An 18,836-nucleotide genomic window follows, 5' to 3' on the forward strand; every position below is an offset into this window, starting at 1 on the left:
AGAAATGTCAAAAGTGAAACTGCAACTCCCGAAATGCAGCTCATCACTGGTTTAACAAGCATTTGCAATGCAATAGGTCTCGCATTTACGCGAGTTTAAGCTATTGCCATTGTAAATGACAATGTCTTTTATTTATGTTTTAAAAACCAATACCATTATAAAAGGCATACCCATTTACAATGCCAATAGCTCAGACCTATTGCATTGCAAATGCTTGTTGTAACATGATCTTGATTACAGCCTGTAAAGCTCCTGTTGCAATAATCTTGGCAACATATTGCTATGGCGAGGACTTGCACACCACACTCCTTGGGATGGGGGGGGGGTGTAACTGGAGGAAAAAGATGATTCTCTGGACCAAGCGAAGATGATGCATGGCACATTTGGTAGCTAACTCTATTTAAAAGGTCTGGCATTTGGCTGCCAGACTTTTGACTTTCTCAATGCCTGTTTTGTAAAACGTTGTTTTGATGGAACATCTGGCCATCACCAATATATGAATGAAATTACTTGAAAGCAAAAATATATTTTATCTCAAAAGTGGACATTACCATCATAGTACCCTGCACAGAAAGAAACTGACTTGAGTGAATGTGCTCTTGTCAAAGAGCAGAATGATGTTGGCCACAGTGAAGTTAGTCAATGGCTGAAGTGCTATTCCCATCGGAGCAAAGGCTGCTACTACTGCGCTGGCACGCATTGTGCCAGTCTCAGGCATCTGTTAGGCTGGTATATAGGGATCACTCCACACTGTTGCCTGGACAGCCATATCCGACAGTATGGTCATTTTGTCCAATTTGTCCTGCAGAATTTCCTAGTCTGAGTTACTCCACAGACCTTCTGCATGGGGAGATACTGCTTTGGTATCTATCTAAAAGGCGAGGAACCTGCGGTTAGAAGTTTCTATCAGAAGAACAAGTTACTTACCTTTGGTAATGCCTTTTTTGGTAGAGAGTCTATCTAACTGCAGATTCCTCACCGACCCACCCATGTCTCTGTGGTATGGACTCACACAGTCCACTAATAAGATCCTAGTTTAGAGATCTACACACTGGCCCAAAGGCGGCGATGGAGATCAGAAACAAATTGAAATCCGCATGTGGAGGTGGTGCAGATATAATGGCCCAGTGTCACATCTGAGGCAGCATGGCTCTGATGCGGAGTCACAGAACCCCACCTACTGACATGTGAAGGGAATGGCTATTGAAAATTCTCTGGATCCAGTCTGTTGCCTGGAGGTATTCAAAATGTGCAGTTAGAGTTTCTACCAGAAAAGATATTATTGAAGATGAGTAGCTTGTTCTTTTATTTTCTTGCATACTGCCTACTCAGATAAATTACCTGCAGGGGTGAGGTCCTATTGCCCATGAAGGCTGGCTGCTGTTCTGCATCCTTTTTCCCTTCCCCCCTTTTTGGGGACAAGGTGAAAAGAGCATGTTCCATCCACCCCTATGAAATAATCGGGTTAATTACACTTTCAGACATAGTGGCAGATGTACATTAGGCAGGCAGAAGTAGATCCCTGAGAGTTTTCTGACACAAAGGCATACACATACATTAGATGGGTTTTGCTGAAGAATTTATTCTTATGAAGAAGCAGATCACTTCCTTATCCTTACTCAGATATTTACTTGTCACTAAGCATGTTAATCTCCAAAATATATGTGCTGCAGAAAGGTGCGTTGCTCACCTGAAAATTAAATTCTCCTAAATAACGTTTATGGATTAATATGCAGCCCATCTGCCTCACCTTAGGAAATGCTTGGATTCCGACCATGAAATTCCCTGTGGATGAGTCTGGGTGGGGGCAGGGGCAGAGGTAGGGGTGTGTGGATGAAAACCAGCACTCCCGCTATAAAAAAAACCTCTTATAAATCAACCCTTAGTGAGCAGAACTAACTGTGATTTTGTTGAGTATTCCCAGTCTGACGTTGGAGAATATTCTACAAGCATGTGGGTAATATCTAAGAAGTACATTTATAGGTAAGTAACTTGATTTTGCTCTTCATAGTAGCGCATATATTTTTAGTTGGGTACCTTAATGTCAACTAAGATCTAGCCTACTCAGAAAAAGATTATTTTTTTTGCGTTTTGTTATGACCGATGCTATTGAAACCCTGCTTGAAACCCTAGCGAGGCTTTTTTGAAATTTCTCTAATCCACATGAACTGTGTGACGCACTTCATCAAGGAGCCGTTCATCCAGAATGACTATGCAGCTGGGTGGGCTCAACCTTAAAACAGGGAGCTCGTGATAAGATCAATTTGAGGGACCTGATCGGAAGGCTCTGTTAAAACTACGTAAGGAGCAACCCTATTGATTGTATTCATTAGTGGGTGTCCCCTGGTAAGGTTTAAAACATAAGTGGCGTCACAAGGAGATGATTGTTATTCCAGAATTTATATGTATCTACGTGTTGCAGCCATTTTTACTTGCACATGCGTGGCCCAGATGGCCTTCTTCAGGACCAACTGCCCCTCACAAATCCTTTACTATTTGGAACCCAATTGTAAATCACTGGTGAAAAAAATTACTTTAAATATGCACACACTCCTGCATACATATGCGCCAAATGTACTGAGCCTAGTTTCTGTGGATCCTGGGGAAAAAAATAAGAATTGTAAAGAAATATTTTATGAGTCAGTTTACATACACAATTGCAGGTGATCATGTTTGTATGCCAAACCACATTGGGTGTATACACGGCAAACAACACTCTGTGCACTGAAGTGATAAACGCACAAAAACATAGATGTCGGAGAGGATGTGGCGTGATGGCCAGAACGGCCGACCCTGAAGATGGGGAACCAGGGTATCAATAGCTAGATTATTTGTTGTTAAACGATAACCTATATTAATAATGAGGCAAGTATTAGAGACCCTGTTTGAGATTCTGTAAAGAAAGCTGAGTTCTCTAATTTATGTGTTCAATCTTGTGCTCATGTAGAGGTAACACATTGTTCAAAGTATGTCCTGATGGCTGTGGCCTCTAACTGATGATCAGGTTCAAATTAAGTGATCTGAGCCGGCCAGTGTTTGTATTATATGGCTTCAAGAGGCTGGCTTAGTATAGTGTGCACACTTATTTAAGTGATGCACCTTGCACTAATCCAGGCAACCCTTGTGGTCATTTTAGTGAGGGACAGAGTCTATGCCACTCAGGAGGGACCAGGAGGCACTAAATAGTAATGCCCACAGATGTCGGAAGGTTCAGAGCAGTCACCGGTGACCTTGTCGCTGCAGTTGTGAGGACCAGGCAATGCTAAGGAAGACCAAGAGCCATGCACAAGCTGTCCCACGCCTGATGTCGATGACTAGTTGATCAGTGTCCGGTGGAAGCACCAACAAGCCTTGGTAGCCTGAACTGACGTGATGAAAGAAGGAGCAACGTTAGGACCAGAAAGGTCCAAGGAACTTGCCAACAACCGGAGAGTCCGAGCAGGCCATGAGCAAGCAGAGGTAGCCCATTGAAGCAGGTGAAGACCCTCAGGAGGACCCACAGGCTGGAGCTTCTTGTAGCCCTAAGATCTCTGGAGTGCAAAGCCAACAAGCCTTGGCAATGGCAAGTCAACACCGTGCACAGGGGTTCGGTGCTAGCGGTTCCGACGAGGTATACTGGCCTCAAACTTCAGTGAGGACAGGTCCGGTCTAGAGGGTGTTGCAGAACCACCACCTGTGTTGCTGAGCCTAGGGAAGTCCGTAGGATGACAGGCACAGCAGACCAGTCAGCTTCATTGCAGTGCCTGCAGATGCAGTGCCTGCAGATGCAGTGGATTGACTCACTCACTCCAAGGGAGAATACTTTGGGTGTCCTTGGTGCCCATAGGTCTGTCGAAGAACCTGGAAGAAGTACAGACCCTGGCGATGAAGAAGACTGGCAAAAAAGAGAGACCAGGAGCAGCAGGAGGCTTCCTTGGTGCATTCTCGGTTCCAGGCAAAGTCCAGTGAAGTCCAAGTGTCCAGATGGTCGAAGAGTGACGTGGTTTTAGTGTTGAGTCTTGTCCCAAGACAATCTAAGGAATCCCCTACAGGTAAGTCTTTGAGTAGCCTAAGTAAAGGGTAGGAACAACTCAGGGGTCCATCCCAGAGGAGGGGCTGAACAGAGGGGAGGATGTTCCCACGTCCTTTGCCCGGTTTCGCACCAGAGCGGGAGCCAAGGGTTCCCTGAACTGGCTCAAACTAGAGTATGCAAGGAGGGCACCAAATGTGCCCTTCAAAGCAGTCTGGTGGTGCTGGCAAGTGCCCCCACCCCCGCCCAATACATTAAGTGCTGTCTGGGAGGTGGTCACACTTCCCAGTGACAGGAAACCTATTGTTCTACCTCCCCCTGCTCGAACTCAGATCAGCAGCAGGAGAGCAGAATCGTGTCTGTGGTCGACAGCAGCACTAGCTTGCTGTCGAACCTTAAAAGGCTGTTACCGGGAGTAAAGGGGGTTATCCCAAGGGAGCCCCCCAATTATATGGCTCATACTTCCAACACTGGAATCGGTGTTGGGGTTTGATTCCAACATGTTTGATACCAAACATAACCAGGTTCGGTGCAGCCACTATATAATTAGACATCTCGTAATGACTGGTGTCCACTATATGTATCAAGGTGGCTGACCGCCCTTACAAAGCCTAGAGAATCGACTCCTGGGTTTGTAGGGGTGTCCTGCTCATGCAAGGGCCCCCTCAAACACATAACCAAGCCCCCTGCCCCCAGGTCTGAAGAGCCTGCCATAGGTTTGACTTATATGTTTTAAGTGTAGTGAGTTCAGATATATGGAAACTTATATCTGTTGTGAGGGGTGCAAGCACCAACTCGCACAGGCTGTAGTCACAGTTTGAGTGGTATCTCATGGGTGGCGCAATACATGCTGCAGCCCATGGGAGAGCCCTGGTGTAACTATGCCCTGGGTACCTTAGTGCCATATACTAGTGACTTACAAGGGTAGACCAGTAGCCAACTGTGGATTACGTAAGTACTTACCATGGTCAATATAGAGAGAAAGCACAGTGACTGTGGTCCTGATTAGCAGGATCACATTCAGACTAGGTCAAAAACATACTGACACCGAGCAAAAAGTAGGGGTAACCATGAAAGCAGATCCTACTTTCCTACAATGGTATTAAGATATGTCCTTAGAATATTTGTATTGAGGCTTGATTGATAAGTCTTTAATTTTTACACACATCTCTGTTCCCTCTGCAGCAGAATTCTGGACATTTGTGTAGGTGATCCACAAGTCCTCACTTGTTCAATGATCACCCAAATGATTTCTTTGCCAGCATTTCCTGTTTTGATATAGTGATTGGTCATAGTGTAATGTTTTGTTTGCCTTCGATATTGCCTTGATGTTCGCAAATTTGGATTTAAATTTTAGCCCATTTCATCCCTATGTACCTTAGATTGCAGGGGCATGTTATCATATAAATTGTGAGATGGATTACAGTTCATATTCTTCTTTAGTTCCCAATCATGGTCTAGTCCCAGATCAAATGTTTTGATCTGTTTTGTTGGGGAGGTGCTCTACGATTGCCATGCAGATAATGACCAGTGACTCGTGTCATGCCCCATAAAGTTGTTCTTGTTCAATGGTGATTTTTTTTCCAGGGTCTTGTATCTACAGTCTATCCCTTATGCTTTGGCATCTCTTATGGGAAGATATAGGTTTATCCAAATTGAGTTTTCCTGTATTAAGAATTCACAAATTGCTATTGGTAAACATTTTCATCTGGTTGGAAATAATATTATCACTGGTCATGCAGATTAGGAATTCATTGGTAGGTGTATCAAAATTCTCAACAAGTACCTCCCTAGTGTTTGTTCCATACCCTTTTCTGTGCCTTCTTGATGATAGGGTCAGTATCCACTGATTGCTTCCGTTCATTACTCATGGCTCCTGCCTGGTTGTTAAAGTTTCTGTTATTACTGCAGCGTGAGGTAGGTTGTTCCTGTCAGTGGAACTGTGGTATGTATCTGTTTCTAATCTTCCATCTTTCGGGAATATCTTTACTAAAAAAAAAGCAACTCCTTATTGATGATAGTGTGGGTAAACATGAGAAATTGGTTACATGTCTTTTCTTTTTGTAATTATTTTTATTTGGTTTTCATCACATATAAGTGAAGTATAACATCATTATCAATCAAGATAGACATAAGAGCTTATACATGCAGTTGGCTTCAATTTCACATTATCTGATGACATTTGTACGGTTTAATGTTCTGATTGGTACTCTGCCAATATTCTACTTCCTAGCGTAGGGTGTAATTTAAATTTTTATATTGATGCTGCATCTTATCTCCATCTCGGGTATTTATAGATGTGAGAATCTGAGAGAGGGCACCGAAGGGGTAGGTGTCAGTGAGGTTCGGGGAGGTGTGGGCATTTATGCTTGCCACGCATTTGCAGCTTATATGATGGGCTCGCTTGGAGTGTCACCTTGTCTGTGCTCGGGGATAGGCTCATTTGGAGGGGTTTGTGGAGGATGCGGTGATGACTGGGGGGACCCAGTGTGCTCTATGGTATGTTTAAATGCCTGTTAGAGTGCCGCCCATTGCATTGACATAACAGCGTTGTATGCCTCGGATTTCCTCATATCGCAAGGCGTCTTCCTCCGAAGCGCCCCATTTAGAGACTTCTGCCAATGGGGGTCCCGCTGGGGTTCTCCAGTGCATGGCAATTTCACACTTTGCTAATAGGAGAGCCAGAGACACGAATCTCGTCTCGACTTTGCGTTGCTTGCGACTTTTGAATATGCCTAGTGCGCAGGCTTCCCATGTGGTAATGTCTATGAGCCGTGTTACTTCTCGCAGTGTAGTGTGTATTGTATTCCAGTAGGAATGTAGTGCTGGGCAACTCCAGATCATGTAAAAGAAAGTTGCGCTGCAGGTGTGACATATTAGGCATGAGAATGGTGTGTTAAGGTAGAATCATTGAAGATGCTCAGATGTAAAGTAAGTGCGATGTAAGATGAAATATTGTATGTTATTAAATCAGTAGTTACGGGATACTTTCTTTGGATACTCTAACGCTTGTTCCCACTCTTTGTCATGTTGTGGCCTCTGGAATTCCGCCTCCCATTTATCCTGTAAGGGAATGAGTGACACAGCATTTAGGTCTCGAATGGTTCTGTATATCCACCTCACTATATGACATCCAGGGCCCAATTGCAAAATAGCATGGAAGACTGGGAGTGTTGCTGGCTCCCTGTCTAGCATGTGCCACGCTCGGCAACAATCTGCCACCAGTTGACCATATAGGAGGAACTGACCTCCTGGGAGGCCAGTATCGGCTGCTAGTTCGGCAAAGGGGAGTAGGTGACCATCTGTGAACATGGATCCTGTCTCTAAGTAAGTGGTCTGCCCAGACTTAAAGGGTTCACGCAGTGTAATGCTAACGGTCTCGGGGGAGAAAAAGTGGAGTTGTATGCGACATTCGATGAATGGTTTTCATACAGGCACGTGCCACTGTCGCCTGCAGTGGATGGGTTGCCATGGGTTTGGATCCCGGCAGCTGCATGGGTCAGATCGCTGGAATTGATATTGACCCTGTGTCTGTGTAGGTCTTTCTAATTACCCATTCCGCTTTCTATCATGATATCCTCTGAAGTTGGGTCGCTAAGAAGTATGCCTCAAATAAGGAGGCTCCCAGTCCGCCTCGGTTCACTGGTAGCTGCATTTTGGTCAGGTCTACTCGTCTACGACCATCACCCCGAATTAGGGTGCATAAGAGAATGTCTAGCTCGTGAAAGAAGGAGCGAGGAGGGACTATCGGGAGATTGGCAAAATGATTAATGATACAAAGTAGTCTCAGGACAAGAACAATTTTAGCCACTGCTATTTTGCAGAGGGTGGGGAGGAGGTTAAGGGAAGGGTTTTCCAAAAACCCACGGAAGAGTGAATGCCTGCCAGTACTTTTCAGTGATTACCCTCGTATATATCTTGTGGGGAGTGGTATAAGCGTACGCCTAAATAGCGTGATGTGTGTGTGCTCCATGCAAGATTGACTCCTCCGACATGCACCATTTGCGGAGAGAGATCAGCAGAGAGCGGATATATTGTGGACTTAGGCCAGTTGATCTTGAGGCTGGCTACTGTATCGAAGTCTGCCATGGTGGCAAAGATTGAGGTACGGTCTGATGTAATGTCCTGCACATAGAGTAGCAGATCATCTGCATACATTGATAAGCTATGTGTGGTTCCCACCAGCCGGATTCCCCACCCCCCGCCTTCTTCTCAGAGTCTGACCATCAATGGCTCCATTGCTAGGGCGAAAACCAGTGGGGAGAGTGGACAGCCCTGTCGTGTGCCTCTCGACACTACGAAAGAGGATGACACATGTCGACCTAGCCTGACCCTAGCGGTAGGTTTCGTATATATCAGTTTAGAATATGCTCGCAATCGCCATCCGCCGGAGCACTGCAAATAGGTATGGCCATGACAGAGTATCAAAGGCCTTCTCCAAGTTCAGGACCAGGCATGCGGAACAGGGATATCGGTCCTGGAACTGATCCTGGACGTGGAACAGCTATCGGATGTTATGGAAGATGCTTCTTCCCGGGACAAACCTGCATTGATCTGGATGTACTAGAGCTGGGAGAACCGAAGCATAGCGTTCCGCTAGTATCTTGCCGAATATTTTATAGTCTGCAGATAATAGAGCGAAAGGTCGGTATGATCCTAGGTGGCAGGGGTCCCGGTTTTAGGAAAGTTACAAGAAGGGATTCCCAGAGGGAGTGCGGGAGTTCTCCCTCTTCCAGCGCTGCTTCATACATGTTTACCAGTCGCTGCACTAACAGTGCGGAGAATGTATGATAGAATTCTAATGGTAGGCCATCGAGACCTGGGGCCTTACTCTTGGCTAGGGTTTGTATTGCTTGGGTCACGTCCGCAGAAGTGATATTTACGTCTAGGGTGTCTTTATCAGTTGTCGCTATAAATGGCAGCTGGAATGCGGCTAGGAATCTGTCCACCGCCTCGGGGTCTACCTGGCTGTGTATAGTTCTGTATAGTATGTCTGTCTGGGAGTGGACTAATGTGACTGTGATAGTGTTCGCTTCATTTATGGGGAGAGCGATAGTGTCTTCCCGGACGAGCCATGCTAGTAACGTGCCTGCTCCATCTCCCTCCCTGTGCACCATTGCTGTATGCGCTCTGAAATTATATTGCCTAAGGTCCGCAAGTACCCCATATGCGGTTTTGCGCTACCTGGGCTGGTGTTGCATCATTTTTATCTGCTGCCTGTGTCAGTGTTGCTAGGCTGAGAAATTGGTTACATGTGTTAACGCATGTGATAAAGGATACTGCCGATAACAGGTTTCCATGCCATATGAGCAGTACATCATCAATGTAATGCTTCCATAAATGCAGCGTGTTCGTGAAGGGATTATGTGTAGGAGTGATGTATTTCTGCTCCAACGTTGGACATACAGACGGGCTATTAACTAGTTTCTCAAGCTTACCAACACTGCCAACAATAAGGAGTTGGGTTTTCTCAATATAAATATATTCGCATTGATAATGTTGACAGGCAAGAGTCCCTTTCAGACAGTAAACCTTTTGTAATGCTCCCTATGTTGGTTTATGGGTAGAATATAGTACAAGCATGTTCAATCAAGGGTGGCATTGTCCGGTTTTCTCAACATGTTACCTTTGCACTTTTCATTTTCAACTTTTGACCTCGTATATAATTATCCTAAACCAGCTTACAGTACAAACAGCTATTAAGTATGAAGAAAGTCCAGTAGCAACAGAGACGCAATGGTGCAACATCATAATGAGAAACGCAACTGTGCATCTTTACCATTGAAGAAGTGTAAAAAACTGGATACATTGGGCTCAAGAAATTTGTCCTTGCAATCCTGCTCCTTCCTTTCGCTTCCCCATCACTTTTCTTTTTAAGCCAAAGCCTATTATAGCTTACAACATCTTGGGGACATTCAGAAAACTTCCCTGAGAATGCATTCTGCCCGTTTCTTAACATTTGCTTTATGGTTTGTAACTCACACTTTCGTTCTTCCTATTTGCTGACTTTATTTGTTTTAGGCTGTCTAGCTTGAGCTCTTCCCTCCCGTTTTCCAAACCTTATTTACAGTATCCTTCTGAGTGCTCCCTTTCTGTAAACAGGCCATAAAGTATTGTTTTTATCTTGCCACATTTGCTGTGAATTCAAAGACCGAGGTCAAATGTCATGCTTTGTTTTCTAAAGAAGCTTCGTGTTTACGTTGTCTGACCTCAAAGTGAGAGGATTTCTGTGACAATCATGCTGGCTACCAGGGGTAATTCTGAAGTGTGTTGGAAGCAAATATTTTAATACGATCAAAACGAATCAATACACTAGGTGATGCCATTTTGACACATTATCGTTTGTGCTCTGTTTACTTTTCAGTAAAACTGTATGCCTGCAAGTGTAATGGTCAGTTCAGTTAAAGATGTGTTGTCAGTAATGGCAATGCATTACCTCGCCATGCATACTCTACTTTACCCCACTCCATTCTACTCTGCACCGCTCCACCCCACTGCACTCTTCTCTACACCACTCCACTCTACGCCACTCTGCACTGCGTTTCTGAACTCTACTGTACGCCACTTCACTCTACGCCTCTCTCCTCTGCGTCATTCTGTCAATGCACTCTACTCTATAAGCCACTCTACTCTACAACACTTTGCTCTGCAACCCTGCACTCTATGCCACAGCCCTCTTGTCCAATGCACTCTACTCCTACACTACACCAATGCACTTTATTCCATCCACTCTACTCCACTCTAATCTACTCTGCACCACTTCACTGTACCCTGCCCCAGTCCACTTCACTCTACTCTGAAACAATCTACTCTGCACCACTCCACTCTACTCTGCCCATTGCAATTCACACCACATTACTTCAAAACCAATCCATTCTATGCTACTGCACTCTACGCCAATCTACTCTGTCCCAAGGCACTCTAGACCATTGTACTCTGTTACTGCACTCTACGCACTCAGTTATACTCTGCACCACTGTACTCTATGCTACTCAGCTTTACACCACTGTACTCTGCCCCAATGCACTCTACCCCACTCTCCTGTACACCACTGCACTCTACGACAGTCTACTCTGCAACACTGCACTCTCTGCCACTGAACTCTACACCGCTCCACTCTATGCCACTGCATCCACTCCACTACACTCTACTGTGCACCCCTCTATGCCGTTCTTTGCCCCTACACTCTACGCCACACTACTCTGAAACACTGCACTCTCCGCCACTGAACTTTATACCCCTCTACTCTGCATCACTGCACTCTACGCCACTCTACTTCAGTCTATGCCAATGCACTGTACTTTACTGCACTCCATGCGTTGCCAATGCTTGTTGGAGTAAGGAGTCCTTAAATCATATAGACTTGTAGTGGTTTTGGTGGTAGCAATATGAAGTCTCTCTCGAGGAGGAGAATTTGGCAAGTCCTAAGTTAAAAATCTAAACATTTTGCATGATACTTTTAAATGAATGCATTTTTTTTCTTTTTTTCTCTTCTCTTTCATGTAGATCACTACCTCAAACAGCAGCAACTCGATTCCATTGTGTCTCCCAGTGTTGCAGACCTATTAGTAGCCAGGTGATTGTTTTGTCTAACATAAATGAAGAGCTGTAGAGCAAAATGAAGACTTGTAGTGAACTAGTGGTTTTCAAGGAGAGATCCAAATCCATGGGACAGTGGACCACTGAATGTCTGTAGTGAACCAGTGCTGTGCAAGGATTGATTAAAATCTATCGGATCGAGAGCCACGAGAGGCCTGGAGTGAAGTATTGATTTGCATGGAGAATTTAAAATATTTGGGATGGAGAGCGACAGAAGGTCTGGGGTGAAGTAGTGCTTATCAAGGAGAGATTACAATCTAGCGAATGGAGAGCCACTGAATGTCTGAAGTGAACTAATGCTTTGAAAGGAGAGATTAAAATCTATTCTATGGAGAGCCACTAGAGGCCTGGAGGAATTGCATGGAGAGATTAAAATCTATGGAATAGAGAGCCATTGGATGCCTAGAGTGAAGTAGTATGTTGCAAGGAGAGATTAAAATCTATGGTACAGAGAAGCACTGGTCGCCTGGAGTGAAGTAGGGAGGTGCAAGGAGAGATTTAAATCTATGGGACGGAGAGGAACTAGAGTGAGTCCATGAAGGGGTGGGTAAAAATGTGTTATATGGACTGAATGATGCGGTAGAGTCCTAGGATGAGCGTGAAGTCCCTGAATAATGTGGGTTGATGGAGAGTCACAATACAGAACTGCTCTAGGCATGCGGTGTGGTGGATCACCACCCTCACTGAAGGGAATGTACGCCCAGATTCCTTGACTGAACAAAGAGACCTTATGATAGTACACTTGTCATCAGTCATTCATTAGTTGGACAGAGAGACTTTTTCAAATGGCTGCATTCTAGGGCCCTCCTAACTAATGTACTGTTAAGGAGGCAGATGGAAAGTCTCTGGTCTTGGAAGGAAGGAAAAGAAAAAACATTTATAAAGTACTTGAATACCTGTGGGTATCTTGACGCTGCCACAGTTTTCAGAAAGGCCCGCTTAATACCAGATTAGATAATAGATTAGAACAGCCACATTTTCAGTTGCTTCCTATAAGAGAAGTGATCTGCTAAAGCCTGCAAATCACGAGGCAGAGCGTTTCAAAGACTGGAAGTCAGAAACCTGAAAGATCTTGTGCGCTAGCAGCAACGCTTAAATCTCTGCACTGTCACATTCTTCTTAGAGTCTGATCTTAAGGCCCTTTGTGGCACAATCCATTGGAATTTTGTCTCAAGATATTTAGGATCTGTCCCATAAAGAGCTTTATGTACATTGCACAAAGATTTAAAGTTGGTCCTTTTTAGGTCTCGCCTGACCCAGCGCATGCGCTGGTCTGGCGAGACTTTTAGTGAGGGCTCCAAAAAATGGTAGACCTATCGCTTGTGTTCATGCGAGCATGCACGGGCGCAGCCGCCATGTCTTTCACAGGTCATTAAGCGTGTGGACGCTGCAGCTGCTTTCACTATTGCAGCCGCGCGCCCACTCGCTCCGCCTTGTTTAGACTGGCTCCACTTTCATATTGAAGGGAAAGATGGTGCGTGCTCATGCTGTTTTCACTTTCCCAATAACTGCGTGTCCTTTCGGTGCACTTGTTGGATACCCCCCTCTCCTCAATGGTTTGTTTCACCTCTGCAACAGCATTGTTTTATTTAGCTTTGGAGATGGAACACTTATATGACTGCAAGGAAAAGCATAGCAGGTTGTATGACAAATGCTGAAATTCAAGCTAGAGGTTTATTTCATTTTACAAAGTACTTTTTGCACATTGACGTGTTGTCGCAAGTGTGCACTGGCCATAGTGCAAGAAAGGAAAAGCTTACCTGCCCCAACTGTTATTTAGTTAGTAAAACACAGCAATAACTAGAGCTCAGTTGGGCCATCGGGTCTCTGGGCCACGGTGCCAGTCACCCTGTTAGACCATTTATAGATAACCAGGGCTTTAAGTGGGCCGGGTCTTACCAGTGCTCAGCACCGGCAGTTATAAAAAGCAAGTGCAAGAGGGGTCCCTATAGAGCTCTCCAGTTTTGCCCTCACCCTCAGGAATGATAAAAAAAACTCAACTCTACAGCAGTGCCACCCTTCACCGCCTTTGATGTAATTTTAAATAGACTCGTTATAGTACTTTAATGCTCGCACCATTTCTGAACTGAAGCATTTTCAATATTAAATACAACGAAACCATAGTTGTTGCTTATTTATCTTATGCAACTAACAAGCACTGACAAAGCCAATAGTATTGGCTTGTTGTAGGTGTAATGTTGCTTCTTGTATTATATATCTGGATGCAATGATAGAAGCAGCAAAACACCAGTCGCGCGGGACACTGAGCTAAGCACAGATGTTCAGTGGACGTGTTTTAAGCCCCACCCTTAATTACATCGGTTAAGGACCTTTGAGAGACCCCCTCGCCCACACACACACCGTTTTTTCAACCCACTTAGAGCCCTGTAGATAACTACGCACACGTTGACGCCACTCCCAAAAACTTCATGTTCAGATGGTTACAGAAAGCAAACATCGCCAAGCTTGTGATGGGAAAGTAGGCGTAGCTTTTGTTCAGACTCACTGTTGCGCACCTTCAGAACTAATACTTGTATATATTTTGGGGGGGGGGCGTCCGGTTTTCGCGGGACACGCCAACAACTCAGCTGGAACTTTCCGACACATTCGACAAGAGCGGAGTTTCCTCAAGTGTTGTCATTCGCAGCACGGGTGAGACGTGTCTCTCTCGTGTAGGGCCCTGCCTGTGTTCCCCTCTCTCGTTTGCTTTTTGCCTCTCATGCCCCCTCACCACCCGGCTGTATTGTTTCAGCAGCCCGTTCTTCCCGAGTAGAAATGACCAGCAGAATGCCACAGCAATATGGAAGTCTGTGCACTTTCAAGCACGCAGCGCAGATCTTCGGTCCTTTATTCCTGCGTATTTCACCACCCGAAACCCTGCTGTCACATTTCGGCCTTCACATGATTTTTGGGGAGTATTCAGTAGTTGTATTCAGCTTGCAGTGTCCATGTTGTACCAGTTATTGTTATGTGCGAGACAACGTAAGAGCACATAGGTGCAAAGATGAGCATCCCTTTGATACGCCTCAGCACACCCGATGTTTTCTGCTCCCCACCCAATTTTTCTTTCTCCGCCCTCTGTTTATTACAAAAACACATTAGCGCTTTTTGTCTTTTCAAGGGGCTCTCTGCAGAGCACCATTCATTGTTGAACATTATTAGATATATTTCAGGCTTTACAGTGCCACTTCTGATGGCAACCTTTATCCATGGTTTAGTCACAAGGTGTCTTGTTCATAACATCATTCTTTTAAGTGTGAGTAATCATATTAATACTCCTGTGTTCAGCAAATGCCTAACACTACCCTTTGATATGCCTAAACTGCTTGTCCATACTACCACAAACAAGCATTGGCATAGCCAATAGGTCTCACCTTTGGGGCCTTATAAGTGTTTAGCCATGCAACAGTTGATGTTGTTGCACCAAGGATATTGTGCTGCATAACCAAATACTTATAAGGTCCCAAAAGTGAGACCTATTGGCTATGCCAATGCTTGTTTCTCTATGGAAACCAGTAAAGTTGACACAGTTCATTAGAAATAGATTATTTAGTTATATCCAAAATCAAGCGGGCTGCGACATTTTAGCCTACTTGCAATCTCTTCAAGTCAGTTAGATTAAGATCCAAATAGAGGGGATTACAGTAGTCTAGTCTTAACAGAATTAATCCTGACACTGCAGATTTACGAGTCTCCAAGGGATAATATGGAAAAATCTTTATGAGCATTTTGAAAGTAAACAGTACATGCTGAGATGACCAAACTTACTTGTTTAGTAAAGGTAAGAGAGTTGTCTAAAATAATAAGGTTTCTCACCAATTTTACTGGTACAGGGAGATTACCCAATTCCCCAGGCCACCAAGCAACAGACCATATATTAGTTTGGTTAGCAAAAGTAATAACCTCAGTTTTCTCTTCATCTAACTTCAAGCATTTGTCATTCATCCAGCCACTGACCGCCCTCATACAGTTTTGAAAGTTTGTTGCGGTTGACTGAATGTTGTCGGATATATCTGTGTGTTGTCAGCAGAGGAATAAACCAATAGAACAAAAGATCTAATCAGAGTTGCTAAGGGAGAGACAGAAATATTGAATAAAGTGGGGCTTAATGAAGAGCCCGGTAGCACACCATGGGACAAGGAGAAGGATTTATAGCAATATTGAAGGGACATGACAGAACACGTAAAGGACACTGGGTGAAGAAACCATTGAGGTGCTGGGTGGGTTTGTTCAGAGAGTCTATTCATTGAATGATGGTGTGGTAAATGGTAACATCGACTAATTTTCAGCGACAACAGTGACACCAGAAGAACTAAAACATAAGATTCTACGTTCAATAAAGAAAGCCATGGCCGATGTGGCACCCGGGCCAAACGGTCTTCCCCAGGCTATGTTTAAATCGGAAGCCGAATTCTGCCCCCGCCCCACCGCCCCCCCCAATCCCCCCCCCCCCCCCCCCCCCGTCTTGGAGAGGTGCCATCATTCATCCCATTTATAAGTGCGGGAAGAGAAACGATCCCAGTAATTATCGAATGATAGCACTCCTAGGTGTTGAGTCTAAATATTATGCCAGCATTTTATTGGAAGAGCTGCTGGCCTGGGCCAACGAAACAAAGCGCCTCCCCTTCAATCATACGGGTTTTGTGGCCAATTCTGGTACAACAACCAATCTGCTAACCTTAGCCATTTTGATAGAGAAAGCAACAGTTCAACAAACCCAAATGCACTGTTGCTTTGTAGATTTTAAAGCGGCCTTCGACCGAGTGCCCCGGGGCTTACTGTGGCAAAATTTAAAGTCCTGGGGCGTACCCCGGTCTCTGTTACTCTCAATAGTTCAACTCCATTCTGAAACATGGATAAGAATCAAGATGGGTGAAGGCTGTCATGTTTCTAGGAAGATCGAGACCAGAAGCGGGGTAAAACAAGGCTGTGTGCTGGCTCCACTCCTTTTTAACCTGTTCATATCGGAACTCTCGCCAATTCTTGATAGTGTTAACTGCCATCCCCCCCAACAAGATGGAGTACGTATCAGTAACCTCTTATATGCCGACGATCTGGTGCTGCTTAGCCATACTAAAGTGGGCCTACAGAGGCTACTTGATGAACTGCTCCCTTATACTACAAGCAACTTCTTAGAGTTGAATCTATCAAAAACAAAAACAATTTCCTTTGGGAAGCTAAAGAAGACGCGTGGAGGGTGGCCCTTTAGTAATGTAACAATTGATTCAACACCTCATTACGAATACCTGGGAATATTTCTTGACACTAGAAGCTCATTTGTCAAACAAAAAGAAGTACTGAGGACCAAAGCCTTGGCTTTAGAGGTCACCGCTACGACACTGTTGAAAAAGCTATTTAGCACCAGTTTAATCCCAATGTTCAAAGTGATGAAGGAGAAGATAACCAACTTGTTGACGTACGGCCACGAGATCACAAAGGGTACCACAAATACTCTTTTAAACAAACTAATAATCAAACTTTTTAAACATGCGTTTCATCTGCCAAAGTCAGCATCGCCAGCACAAGTTCGCCTCGAATTAGGTCTATTTGACCATCACGGTGCAGAGGCTGGCGCATTTATACAGGTTTGCAATAGACTGCGTTATGCCTGGGAGGGTTCTTTGGAGGCCAGACTCTGGCAAGAAATCCAGAAAAGTCATGCCAGTCATAAATATCGGCTTCACGTGGATCATAGTTTATAACTACTTGGTGTCAAAGAATTCTGGGGAACAAACCCCTCCCAGCTGGCATTAAAAGCAGTTATTAAGAAGAGCGTCAGGTTGTTGCCCTTTCATTTGGATAGGGCAATATTGTCAAAAAGGAAACACGCCTGGGCAGTGATCACAAATTTTAAACCAGGAGTTGTACCCCCTTATTTATCAAGCACGTTCACACCTTATTGGAAACGAAAGTTCCTGGCTTTAAGGATGGGTGAATGGCCTTTTTTTAAAGAACCTCCCAGAATGGCGCCGCCCAGATAATCATACCCAATGTAGGTTGTGTGGCTACCACACTGAAAGAATGGAACAAATAGTTTGTCTATGCCCCGCAATGCTTACCGTTAGACGATTTTTACTGCGAGAAGAATGGATTAAGCTCGGAATTCGATCATGCCGCCAAACCAAAATAGCAGCCTTAAACCCGGACAATATGAAGTTGAATATCGGGTTAACAAAATTTGTCACCGAGGCGTTAAAACTGTTGGAAGTCATCGGAGCTGCTAACCACTCCCCACTATAGCAGCGCGGCACTCCATCCTTGGGTTCAGTAATAGTTTTCTGACCACCAATAAACTGCTGACCCTAACCTGGTCTTCTAGTCGAACATTAACTGCCAAAAAGCTCTGCAGAGTTTTAAGTAAAATGTTAATTTTGTAACTTTCTGTAATTCTATTTAGGGTTTCTTTTAAGAATATGCTGCAAGTGTTTTTATATTGTAAGGGTTTTACTTAACCAACAATAAAGTGCTTACTATAGACCATGCGCAACCGCATAGTAACAGCAGTTGCCATGGTTTCCGTGCTACTAAAACCCAAATTTGTACGCTCTATTTGTGCAGTTGAATAATGAACACTGTGCACACTGGTTAAAACCACAACAAGTGTTTTTTGTTGCAAGCATTCCCAACGCACAGGGCATCTAAATGATTTGTGTATGCAGCGGGGTGCTGTGGAAATAAATATTGGTGTGGTTAATGGGTAGTCAGTTGATTGGTTGATGCTCCCCAATGTTTGGCATGGTGAAGTAGCGCTATTTCTCCTAAATGCAATATTCTTCCAGAAGCCTGGAGCCACCTTCTTAGCTGAAATTCAGAAGTGCTTCATAAGCTCTGACACCCTGCTCGATGTCTGAATAGCTTCAGGCCCATCAGCTCATTCACTTTCATTTGTTGGCCTCTTTAGGGTGATGTTCAGTGCATGCGGGATTTATGCAGGGTTCCTGTAGAAGTATTTTAACTGTGCTTGCAAGCTGTGATGTCTGTGCTCTTTCAGCCCATCGGTGGCCCACAAACACTGCAAGTCTCGGAAAGGTGCATACATAGATGTTGATTGCCATGAAGTACCTTGTTCCCGGGCTTTTATATAAAACACTGAAAGGCAAAACGTAAAGTATTCATAGAAGACTGATGCGTTCTTTGCCTTTTGATTTTACCACTGTCTGTGAGAATGATGAGTCGTAATGCCGTGTGAGTATGCATAATTCGACTAAAAAACATTTATCATACTGAT

The 18,836-nt window shown here is 44.5% G+C and overlaps 1 protein-coding gene across 1 annotated transcript in view; it reads left to right on the forward strand.

Annotated features, from left to right (window-relative positions):
• ASPSCR1 (ASPSCR1 tether for SLC2A4, UBX domain containing) overlaps positions 1-18,836 on the forward strand; it is an 837,953-nt gene that overhangs the window by 813,108 nt on the left and 6,009 nt on the right. The window contains exon 14 of the mRNA XM_085617557.1: positions 11,516-11,585. Within this exon, the coding sequence (XP_085473683.1) occupies positions 11,516-11,585 (70 nt within the window). The remainder of the gene's footprint in view (positions 1-11,515; positions 11,586-18,836) is intronic.

This window comes from Triturus cristatus, chromosome 7 (genome assembly GCF_964204655.1).
Source record: "Triturus cristatus chromosome 7, aTriCri1.1, whole genome shotgun sequence".
Taxonomy (NCBI): Eukaryota; Metazoa; Chordata; class Amphibia; order Caudata; family Salamandridae; genus Triturus; species Triturus cristatus.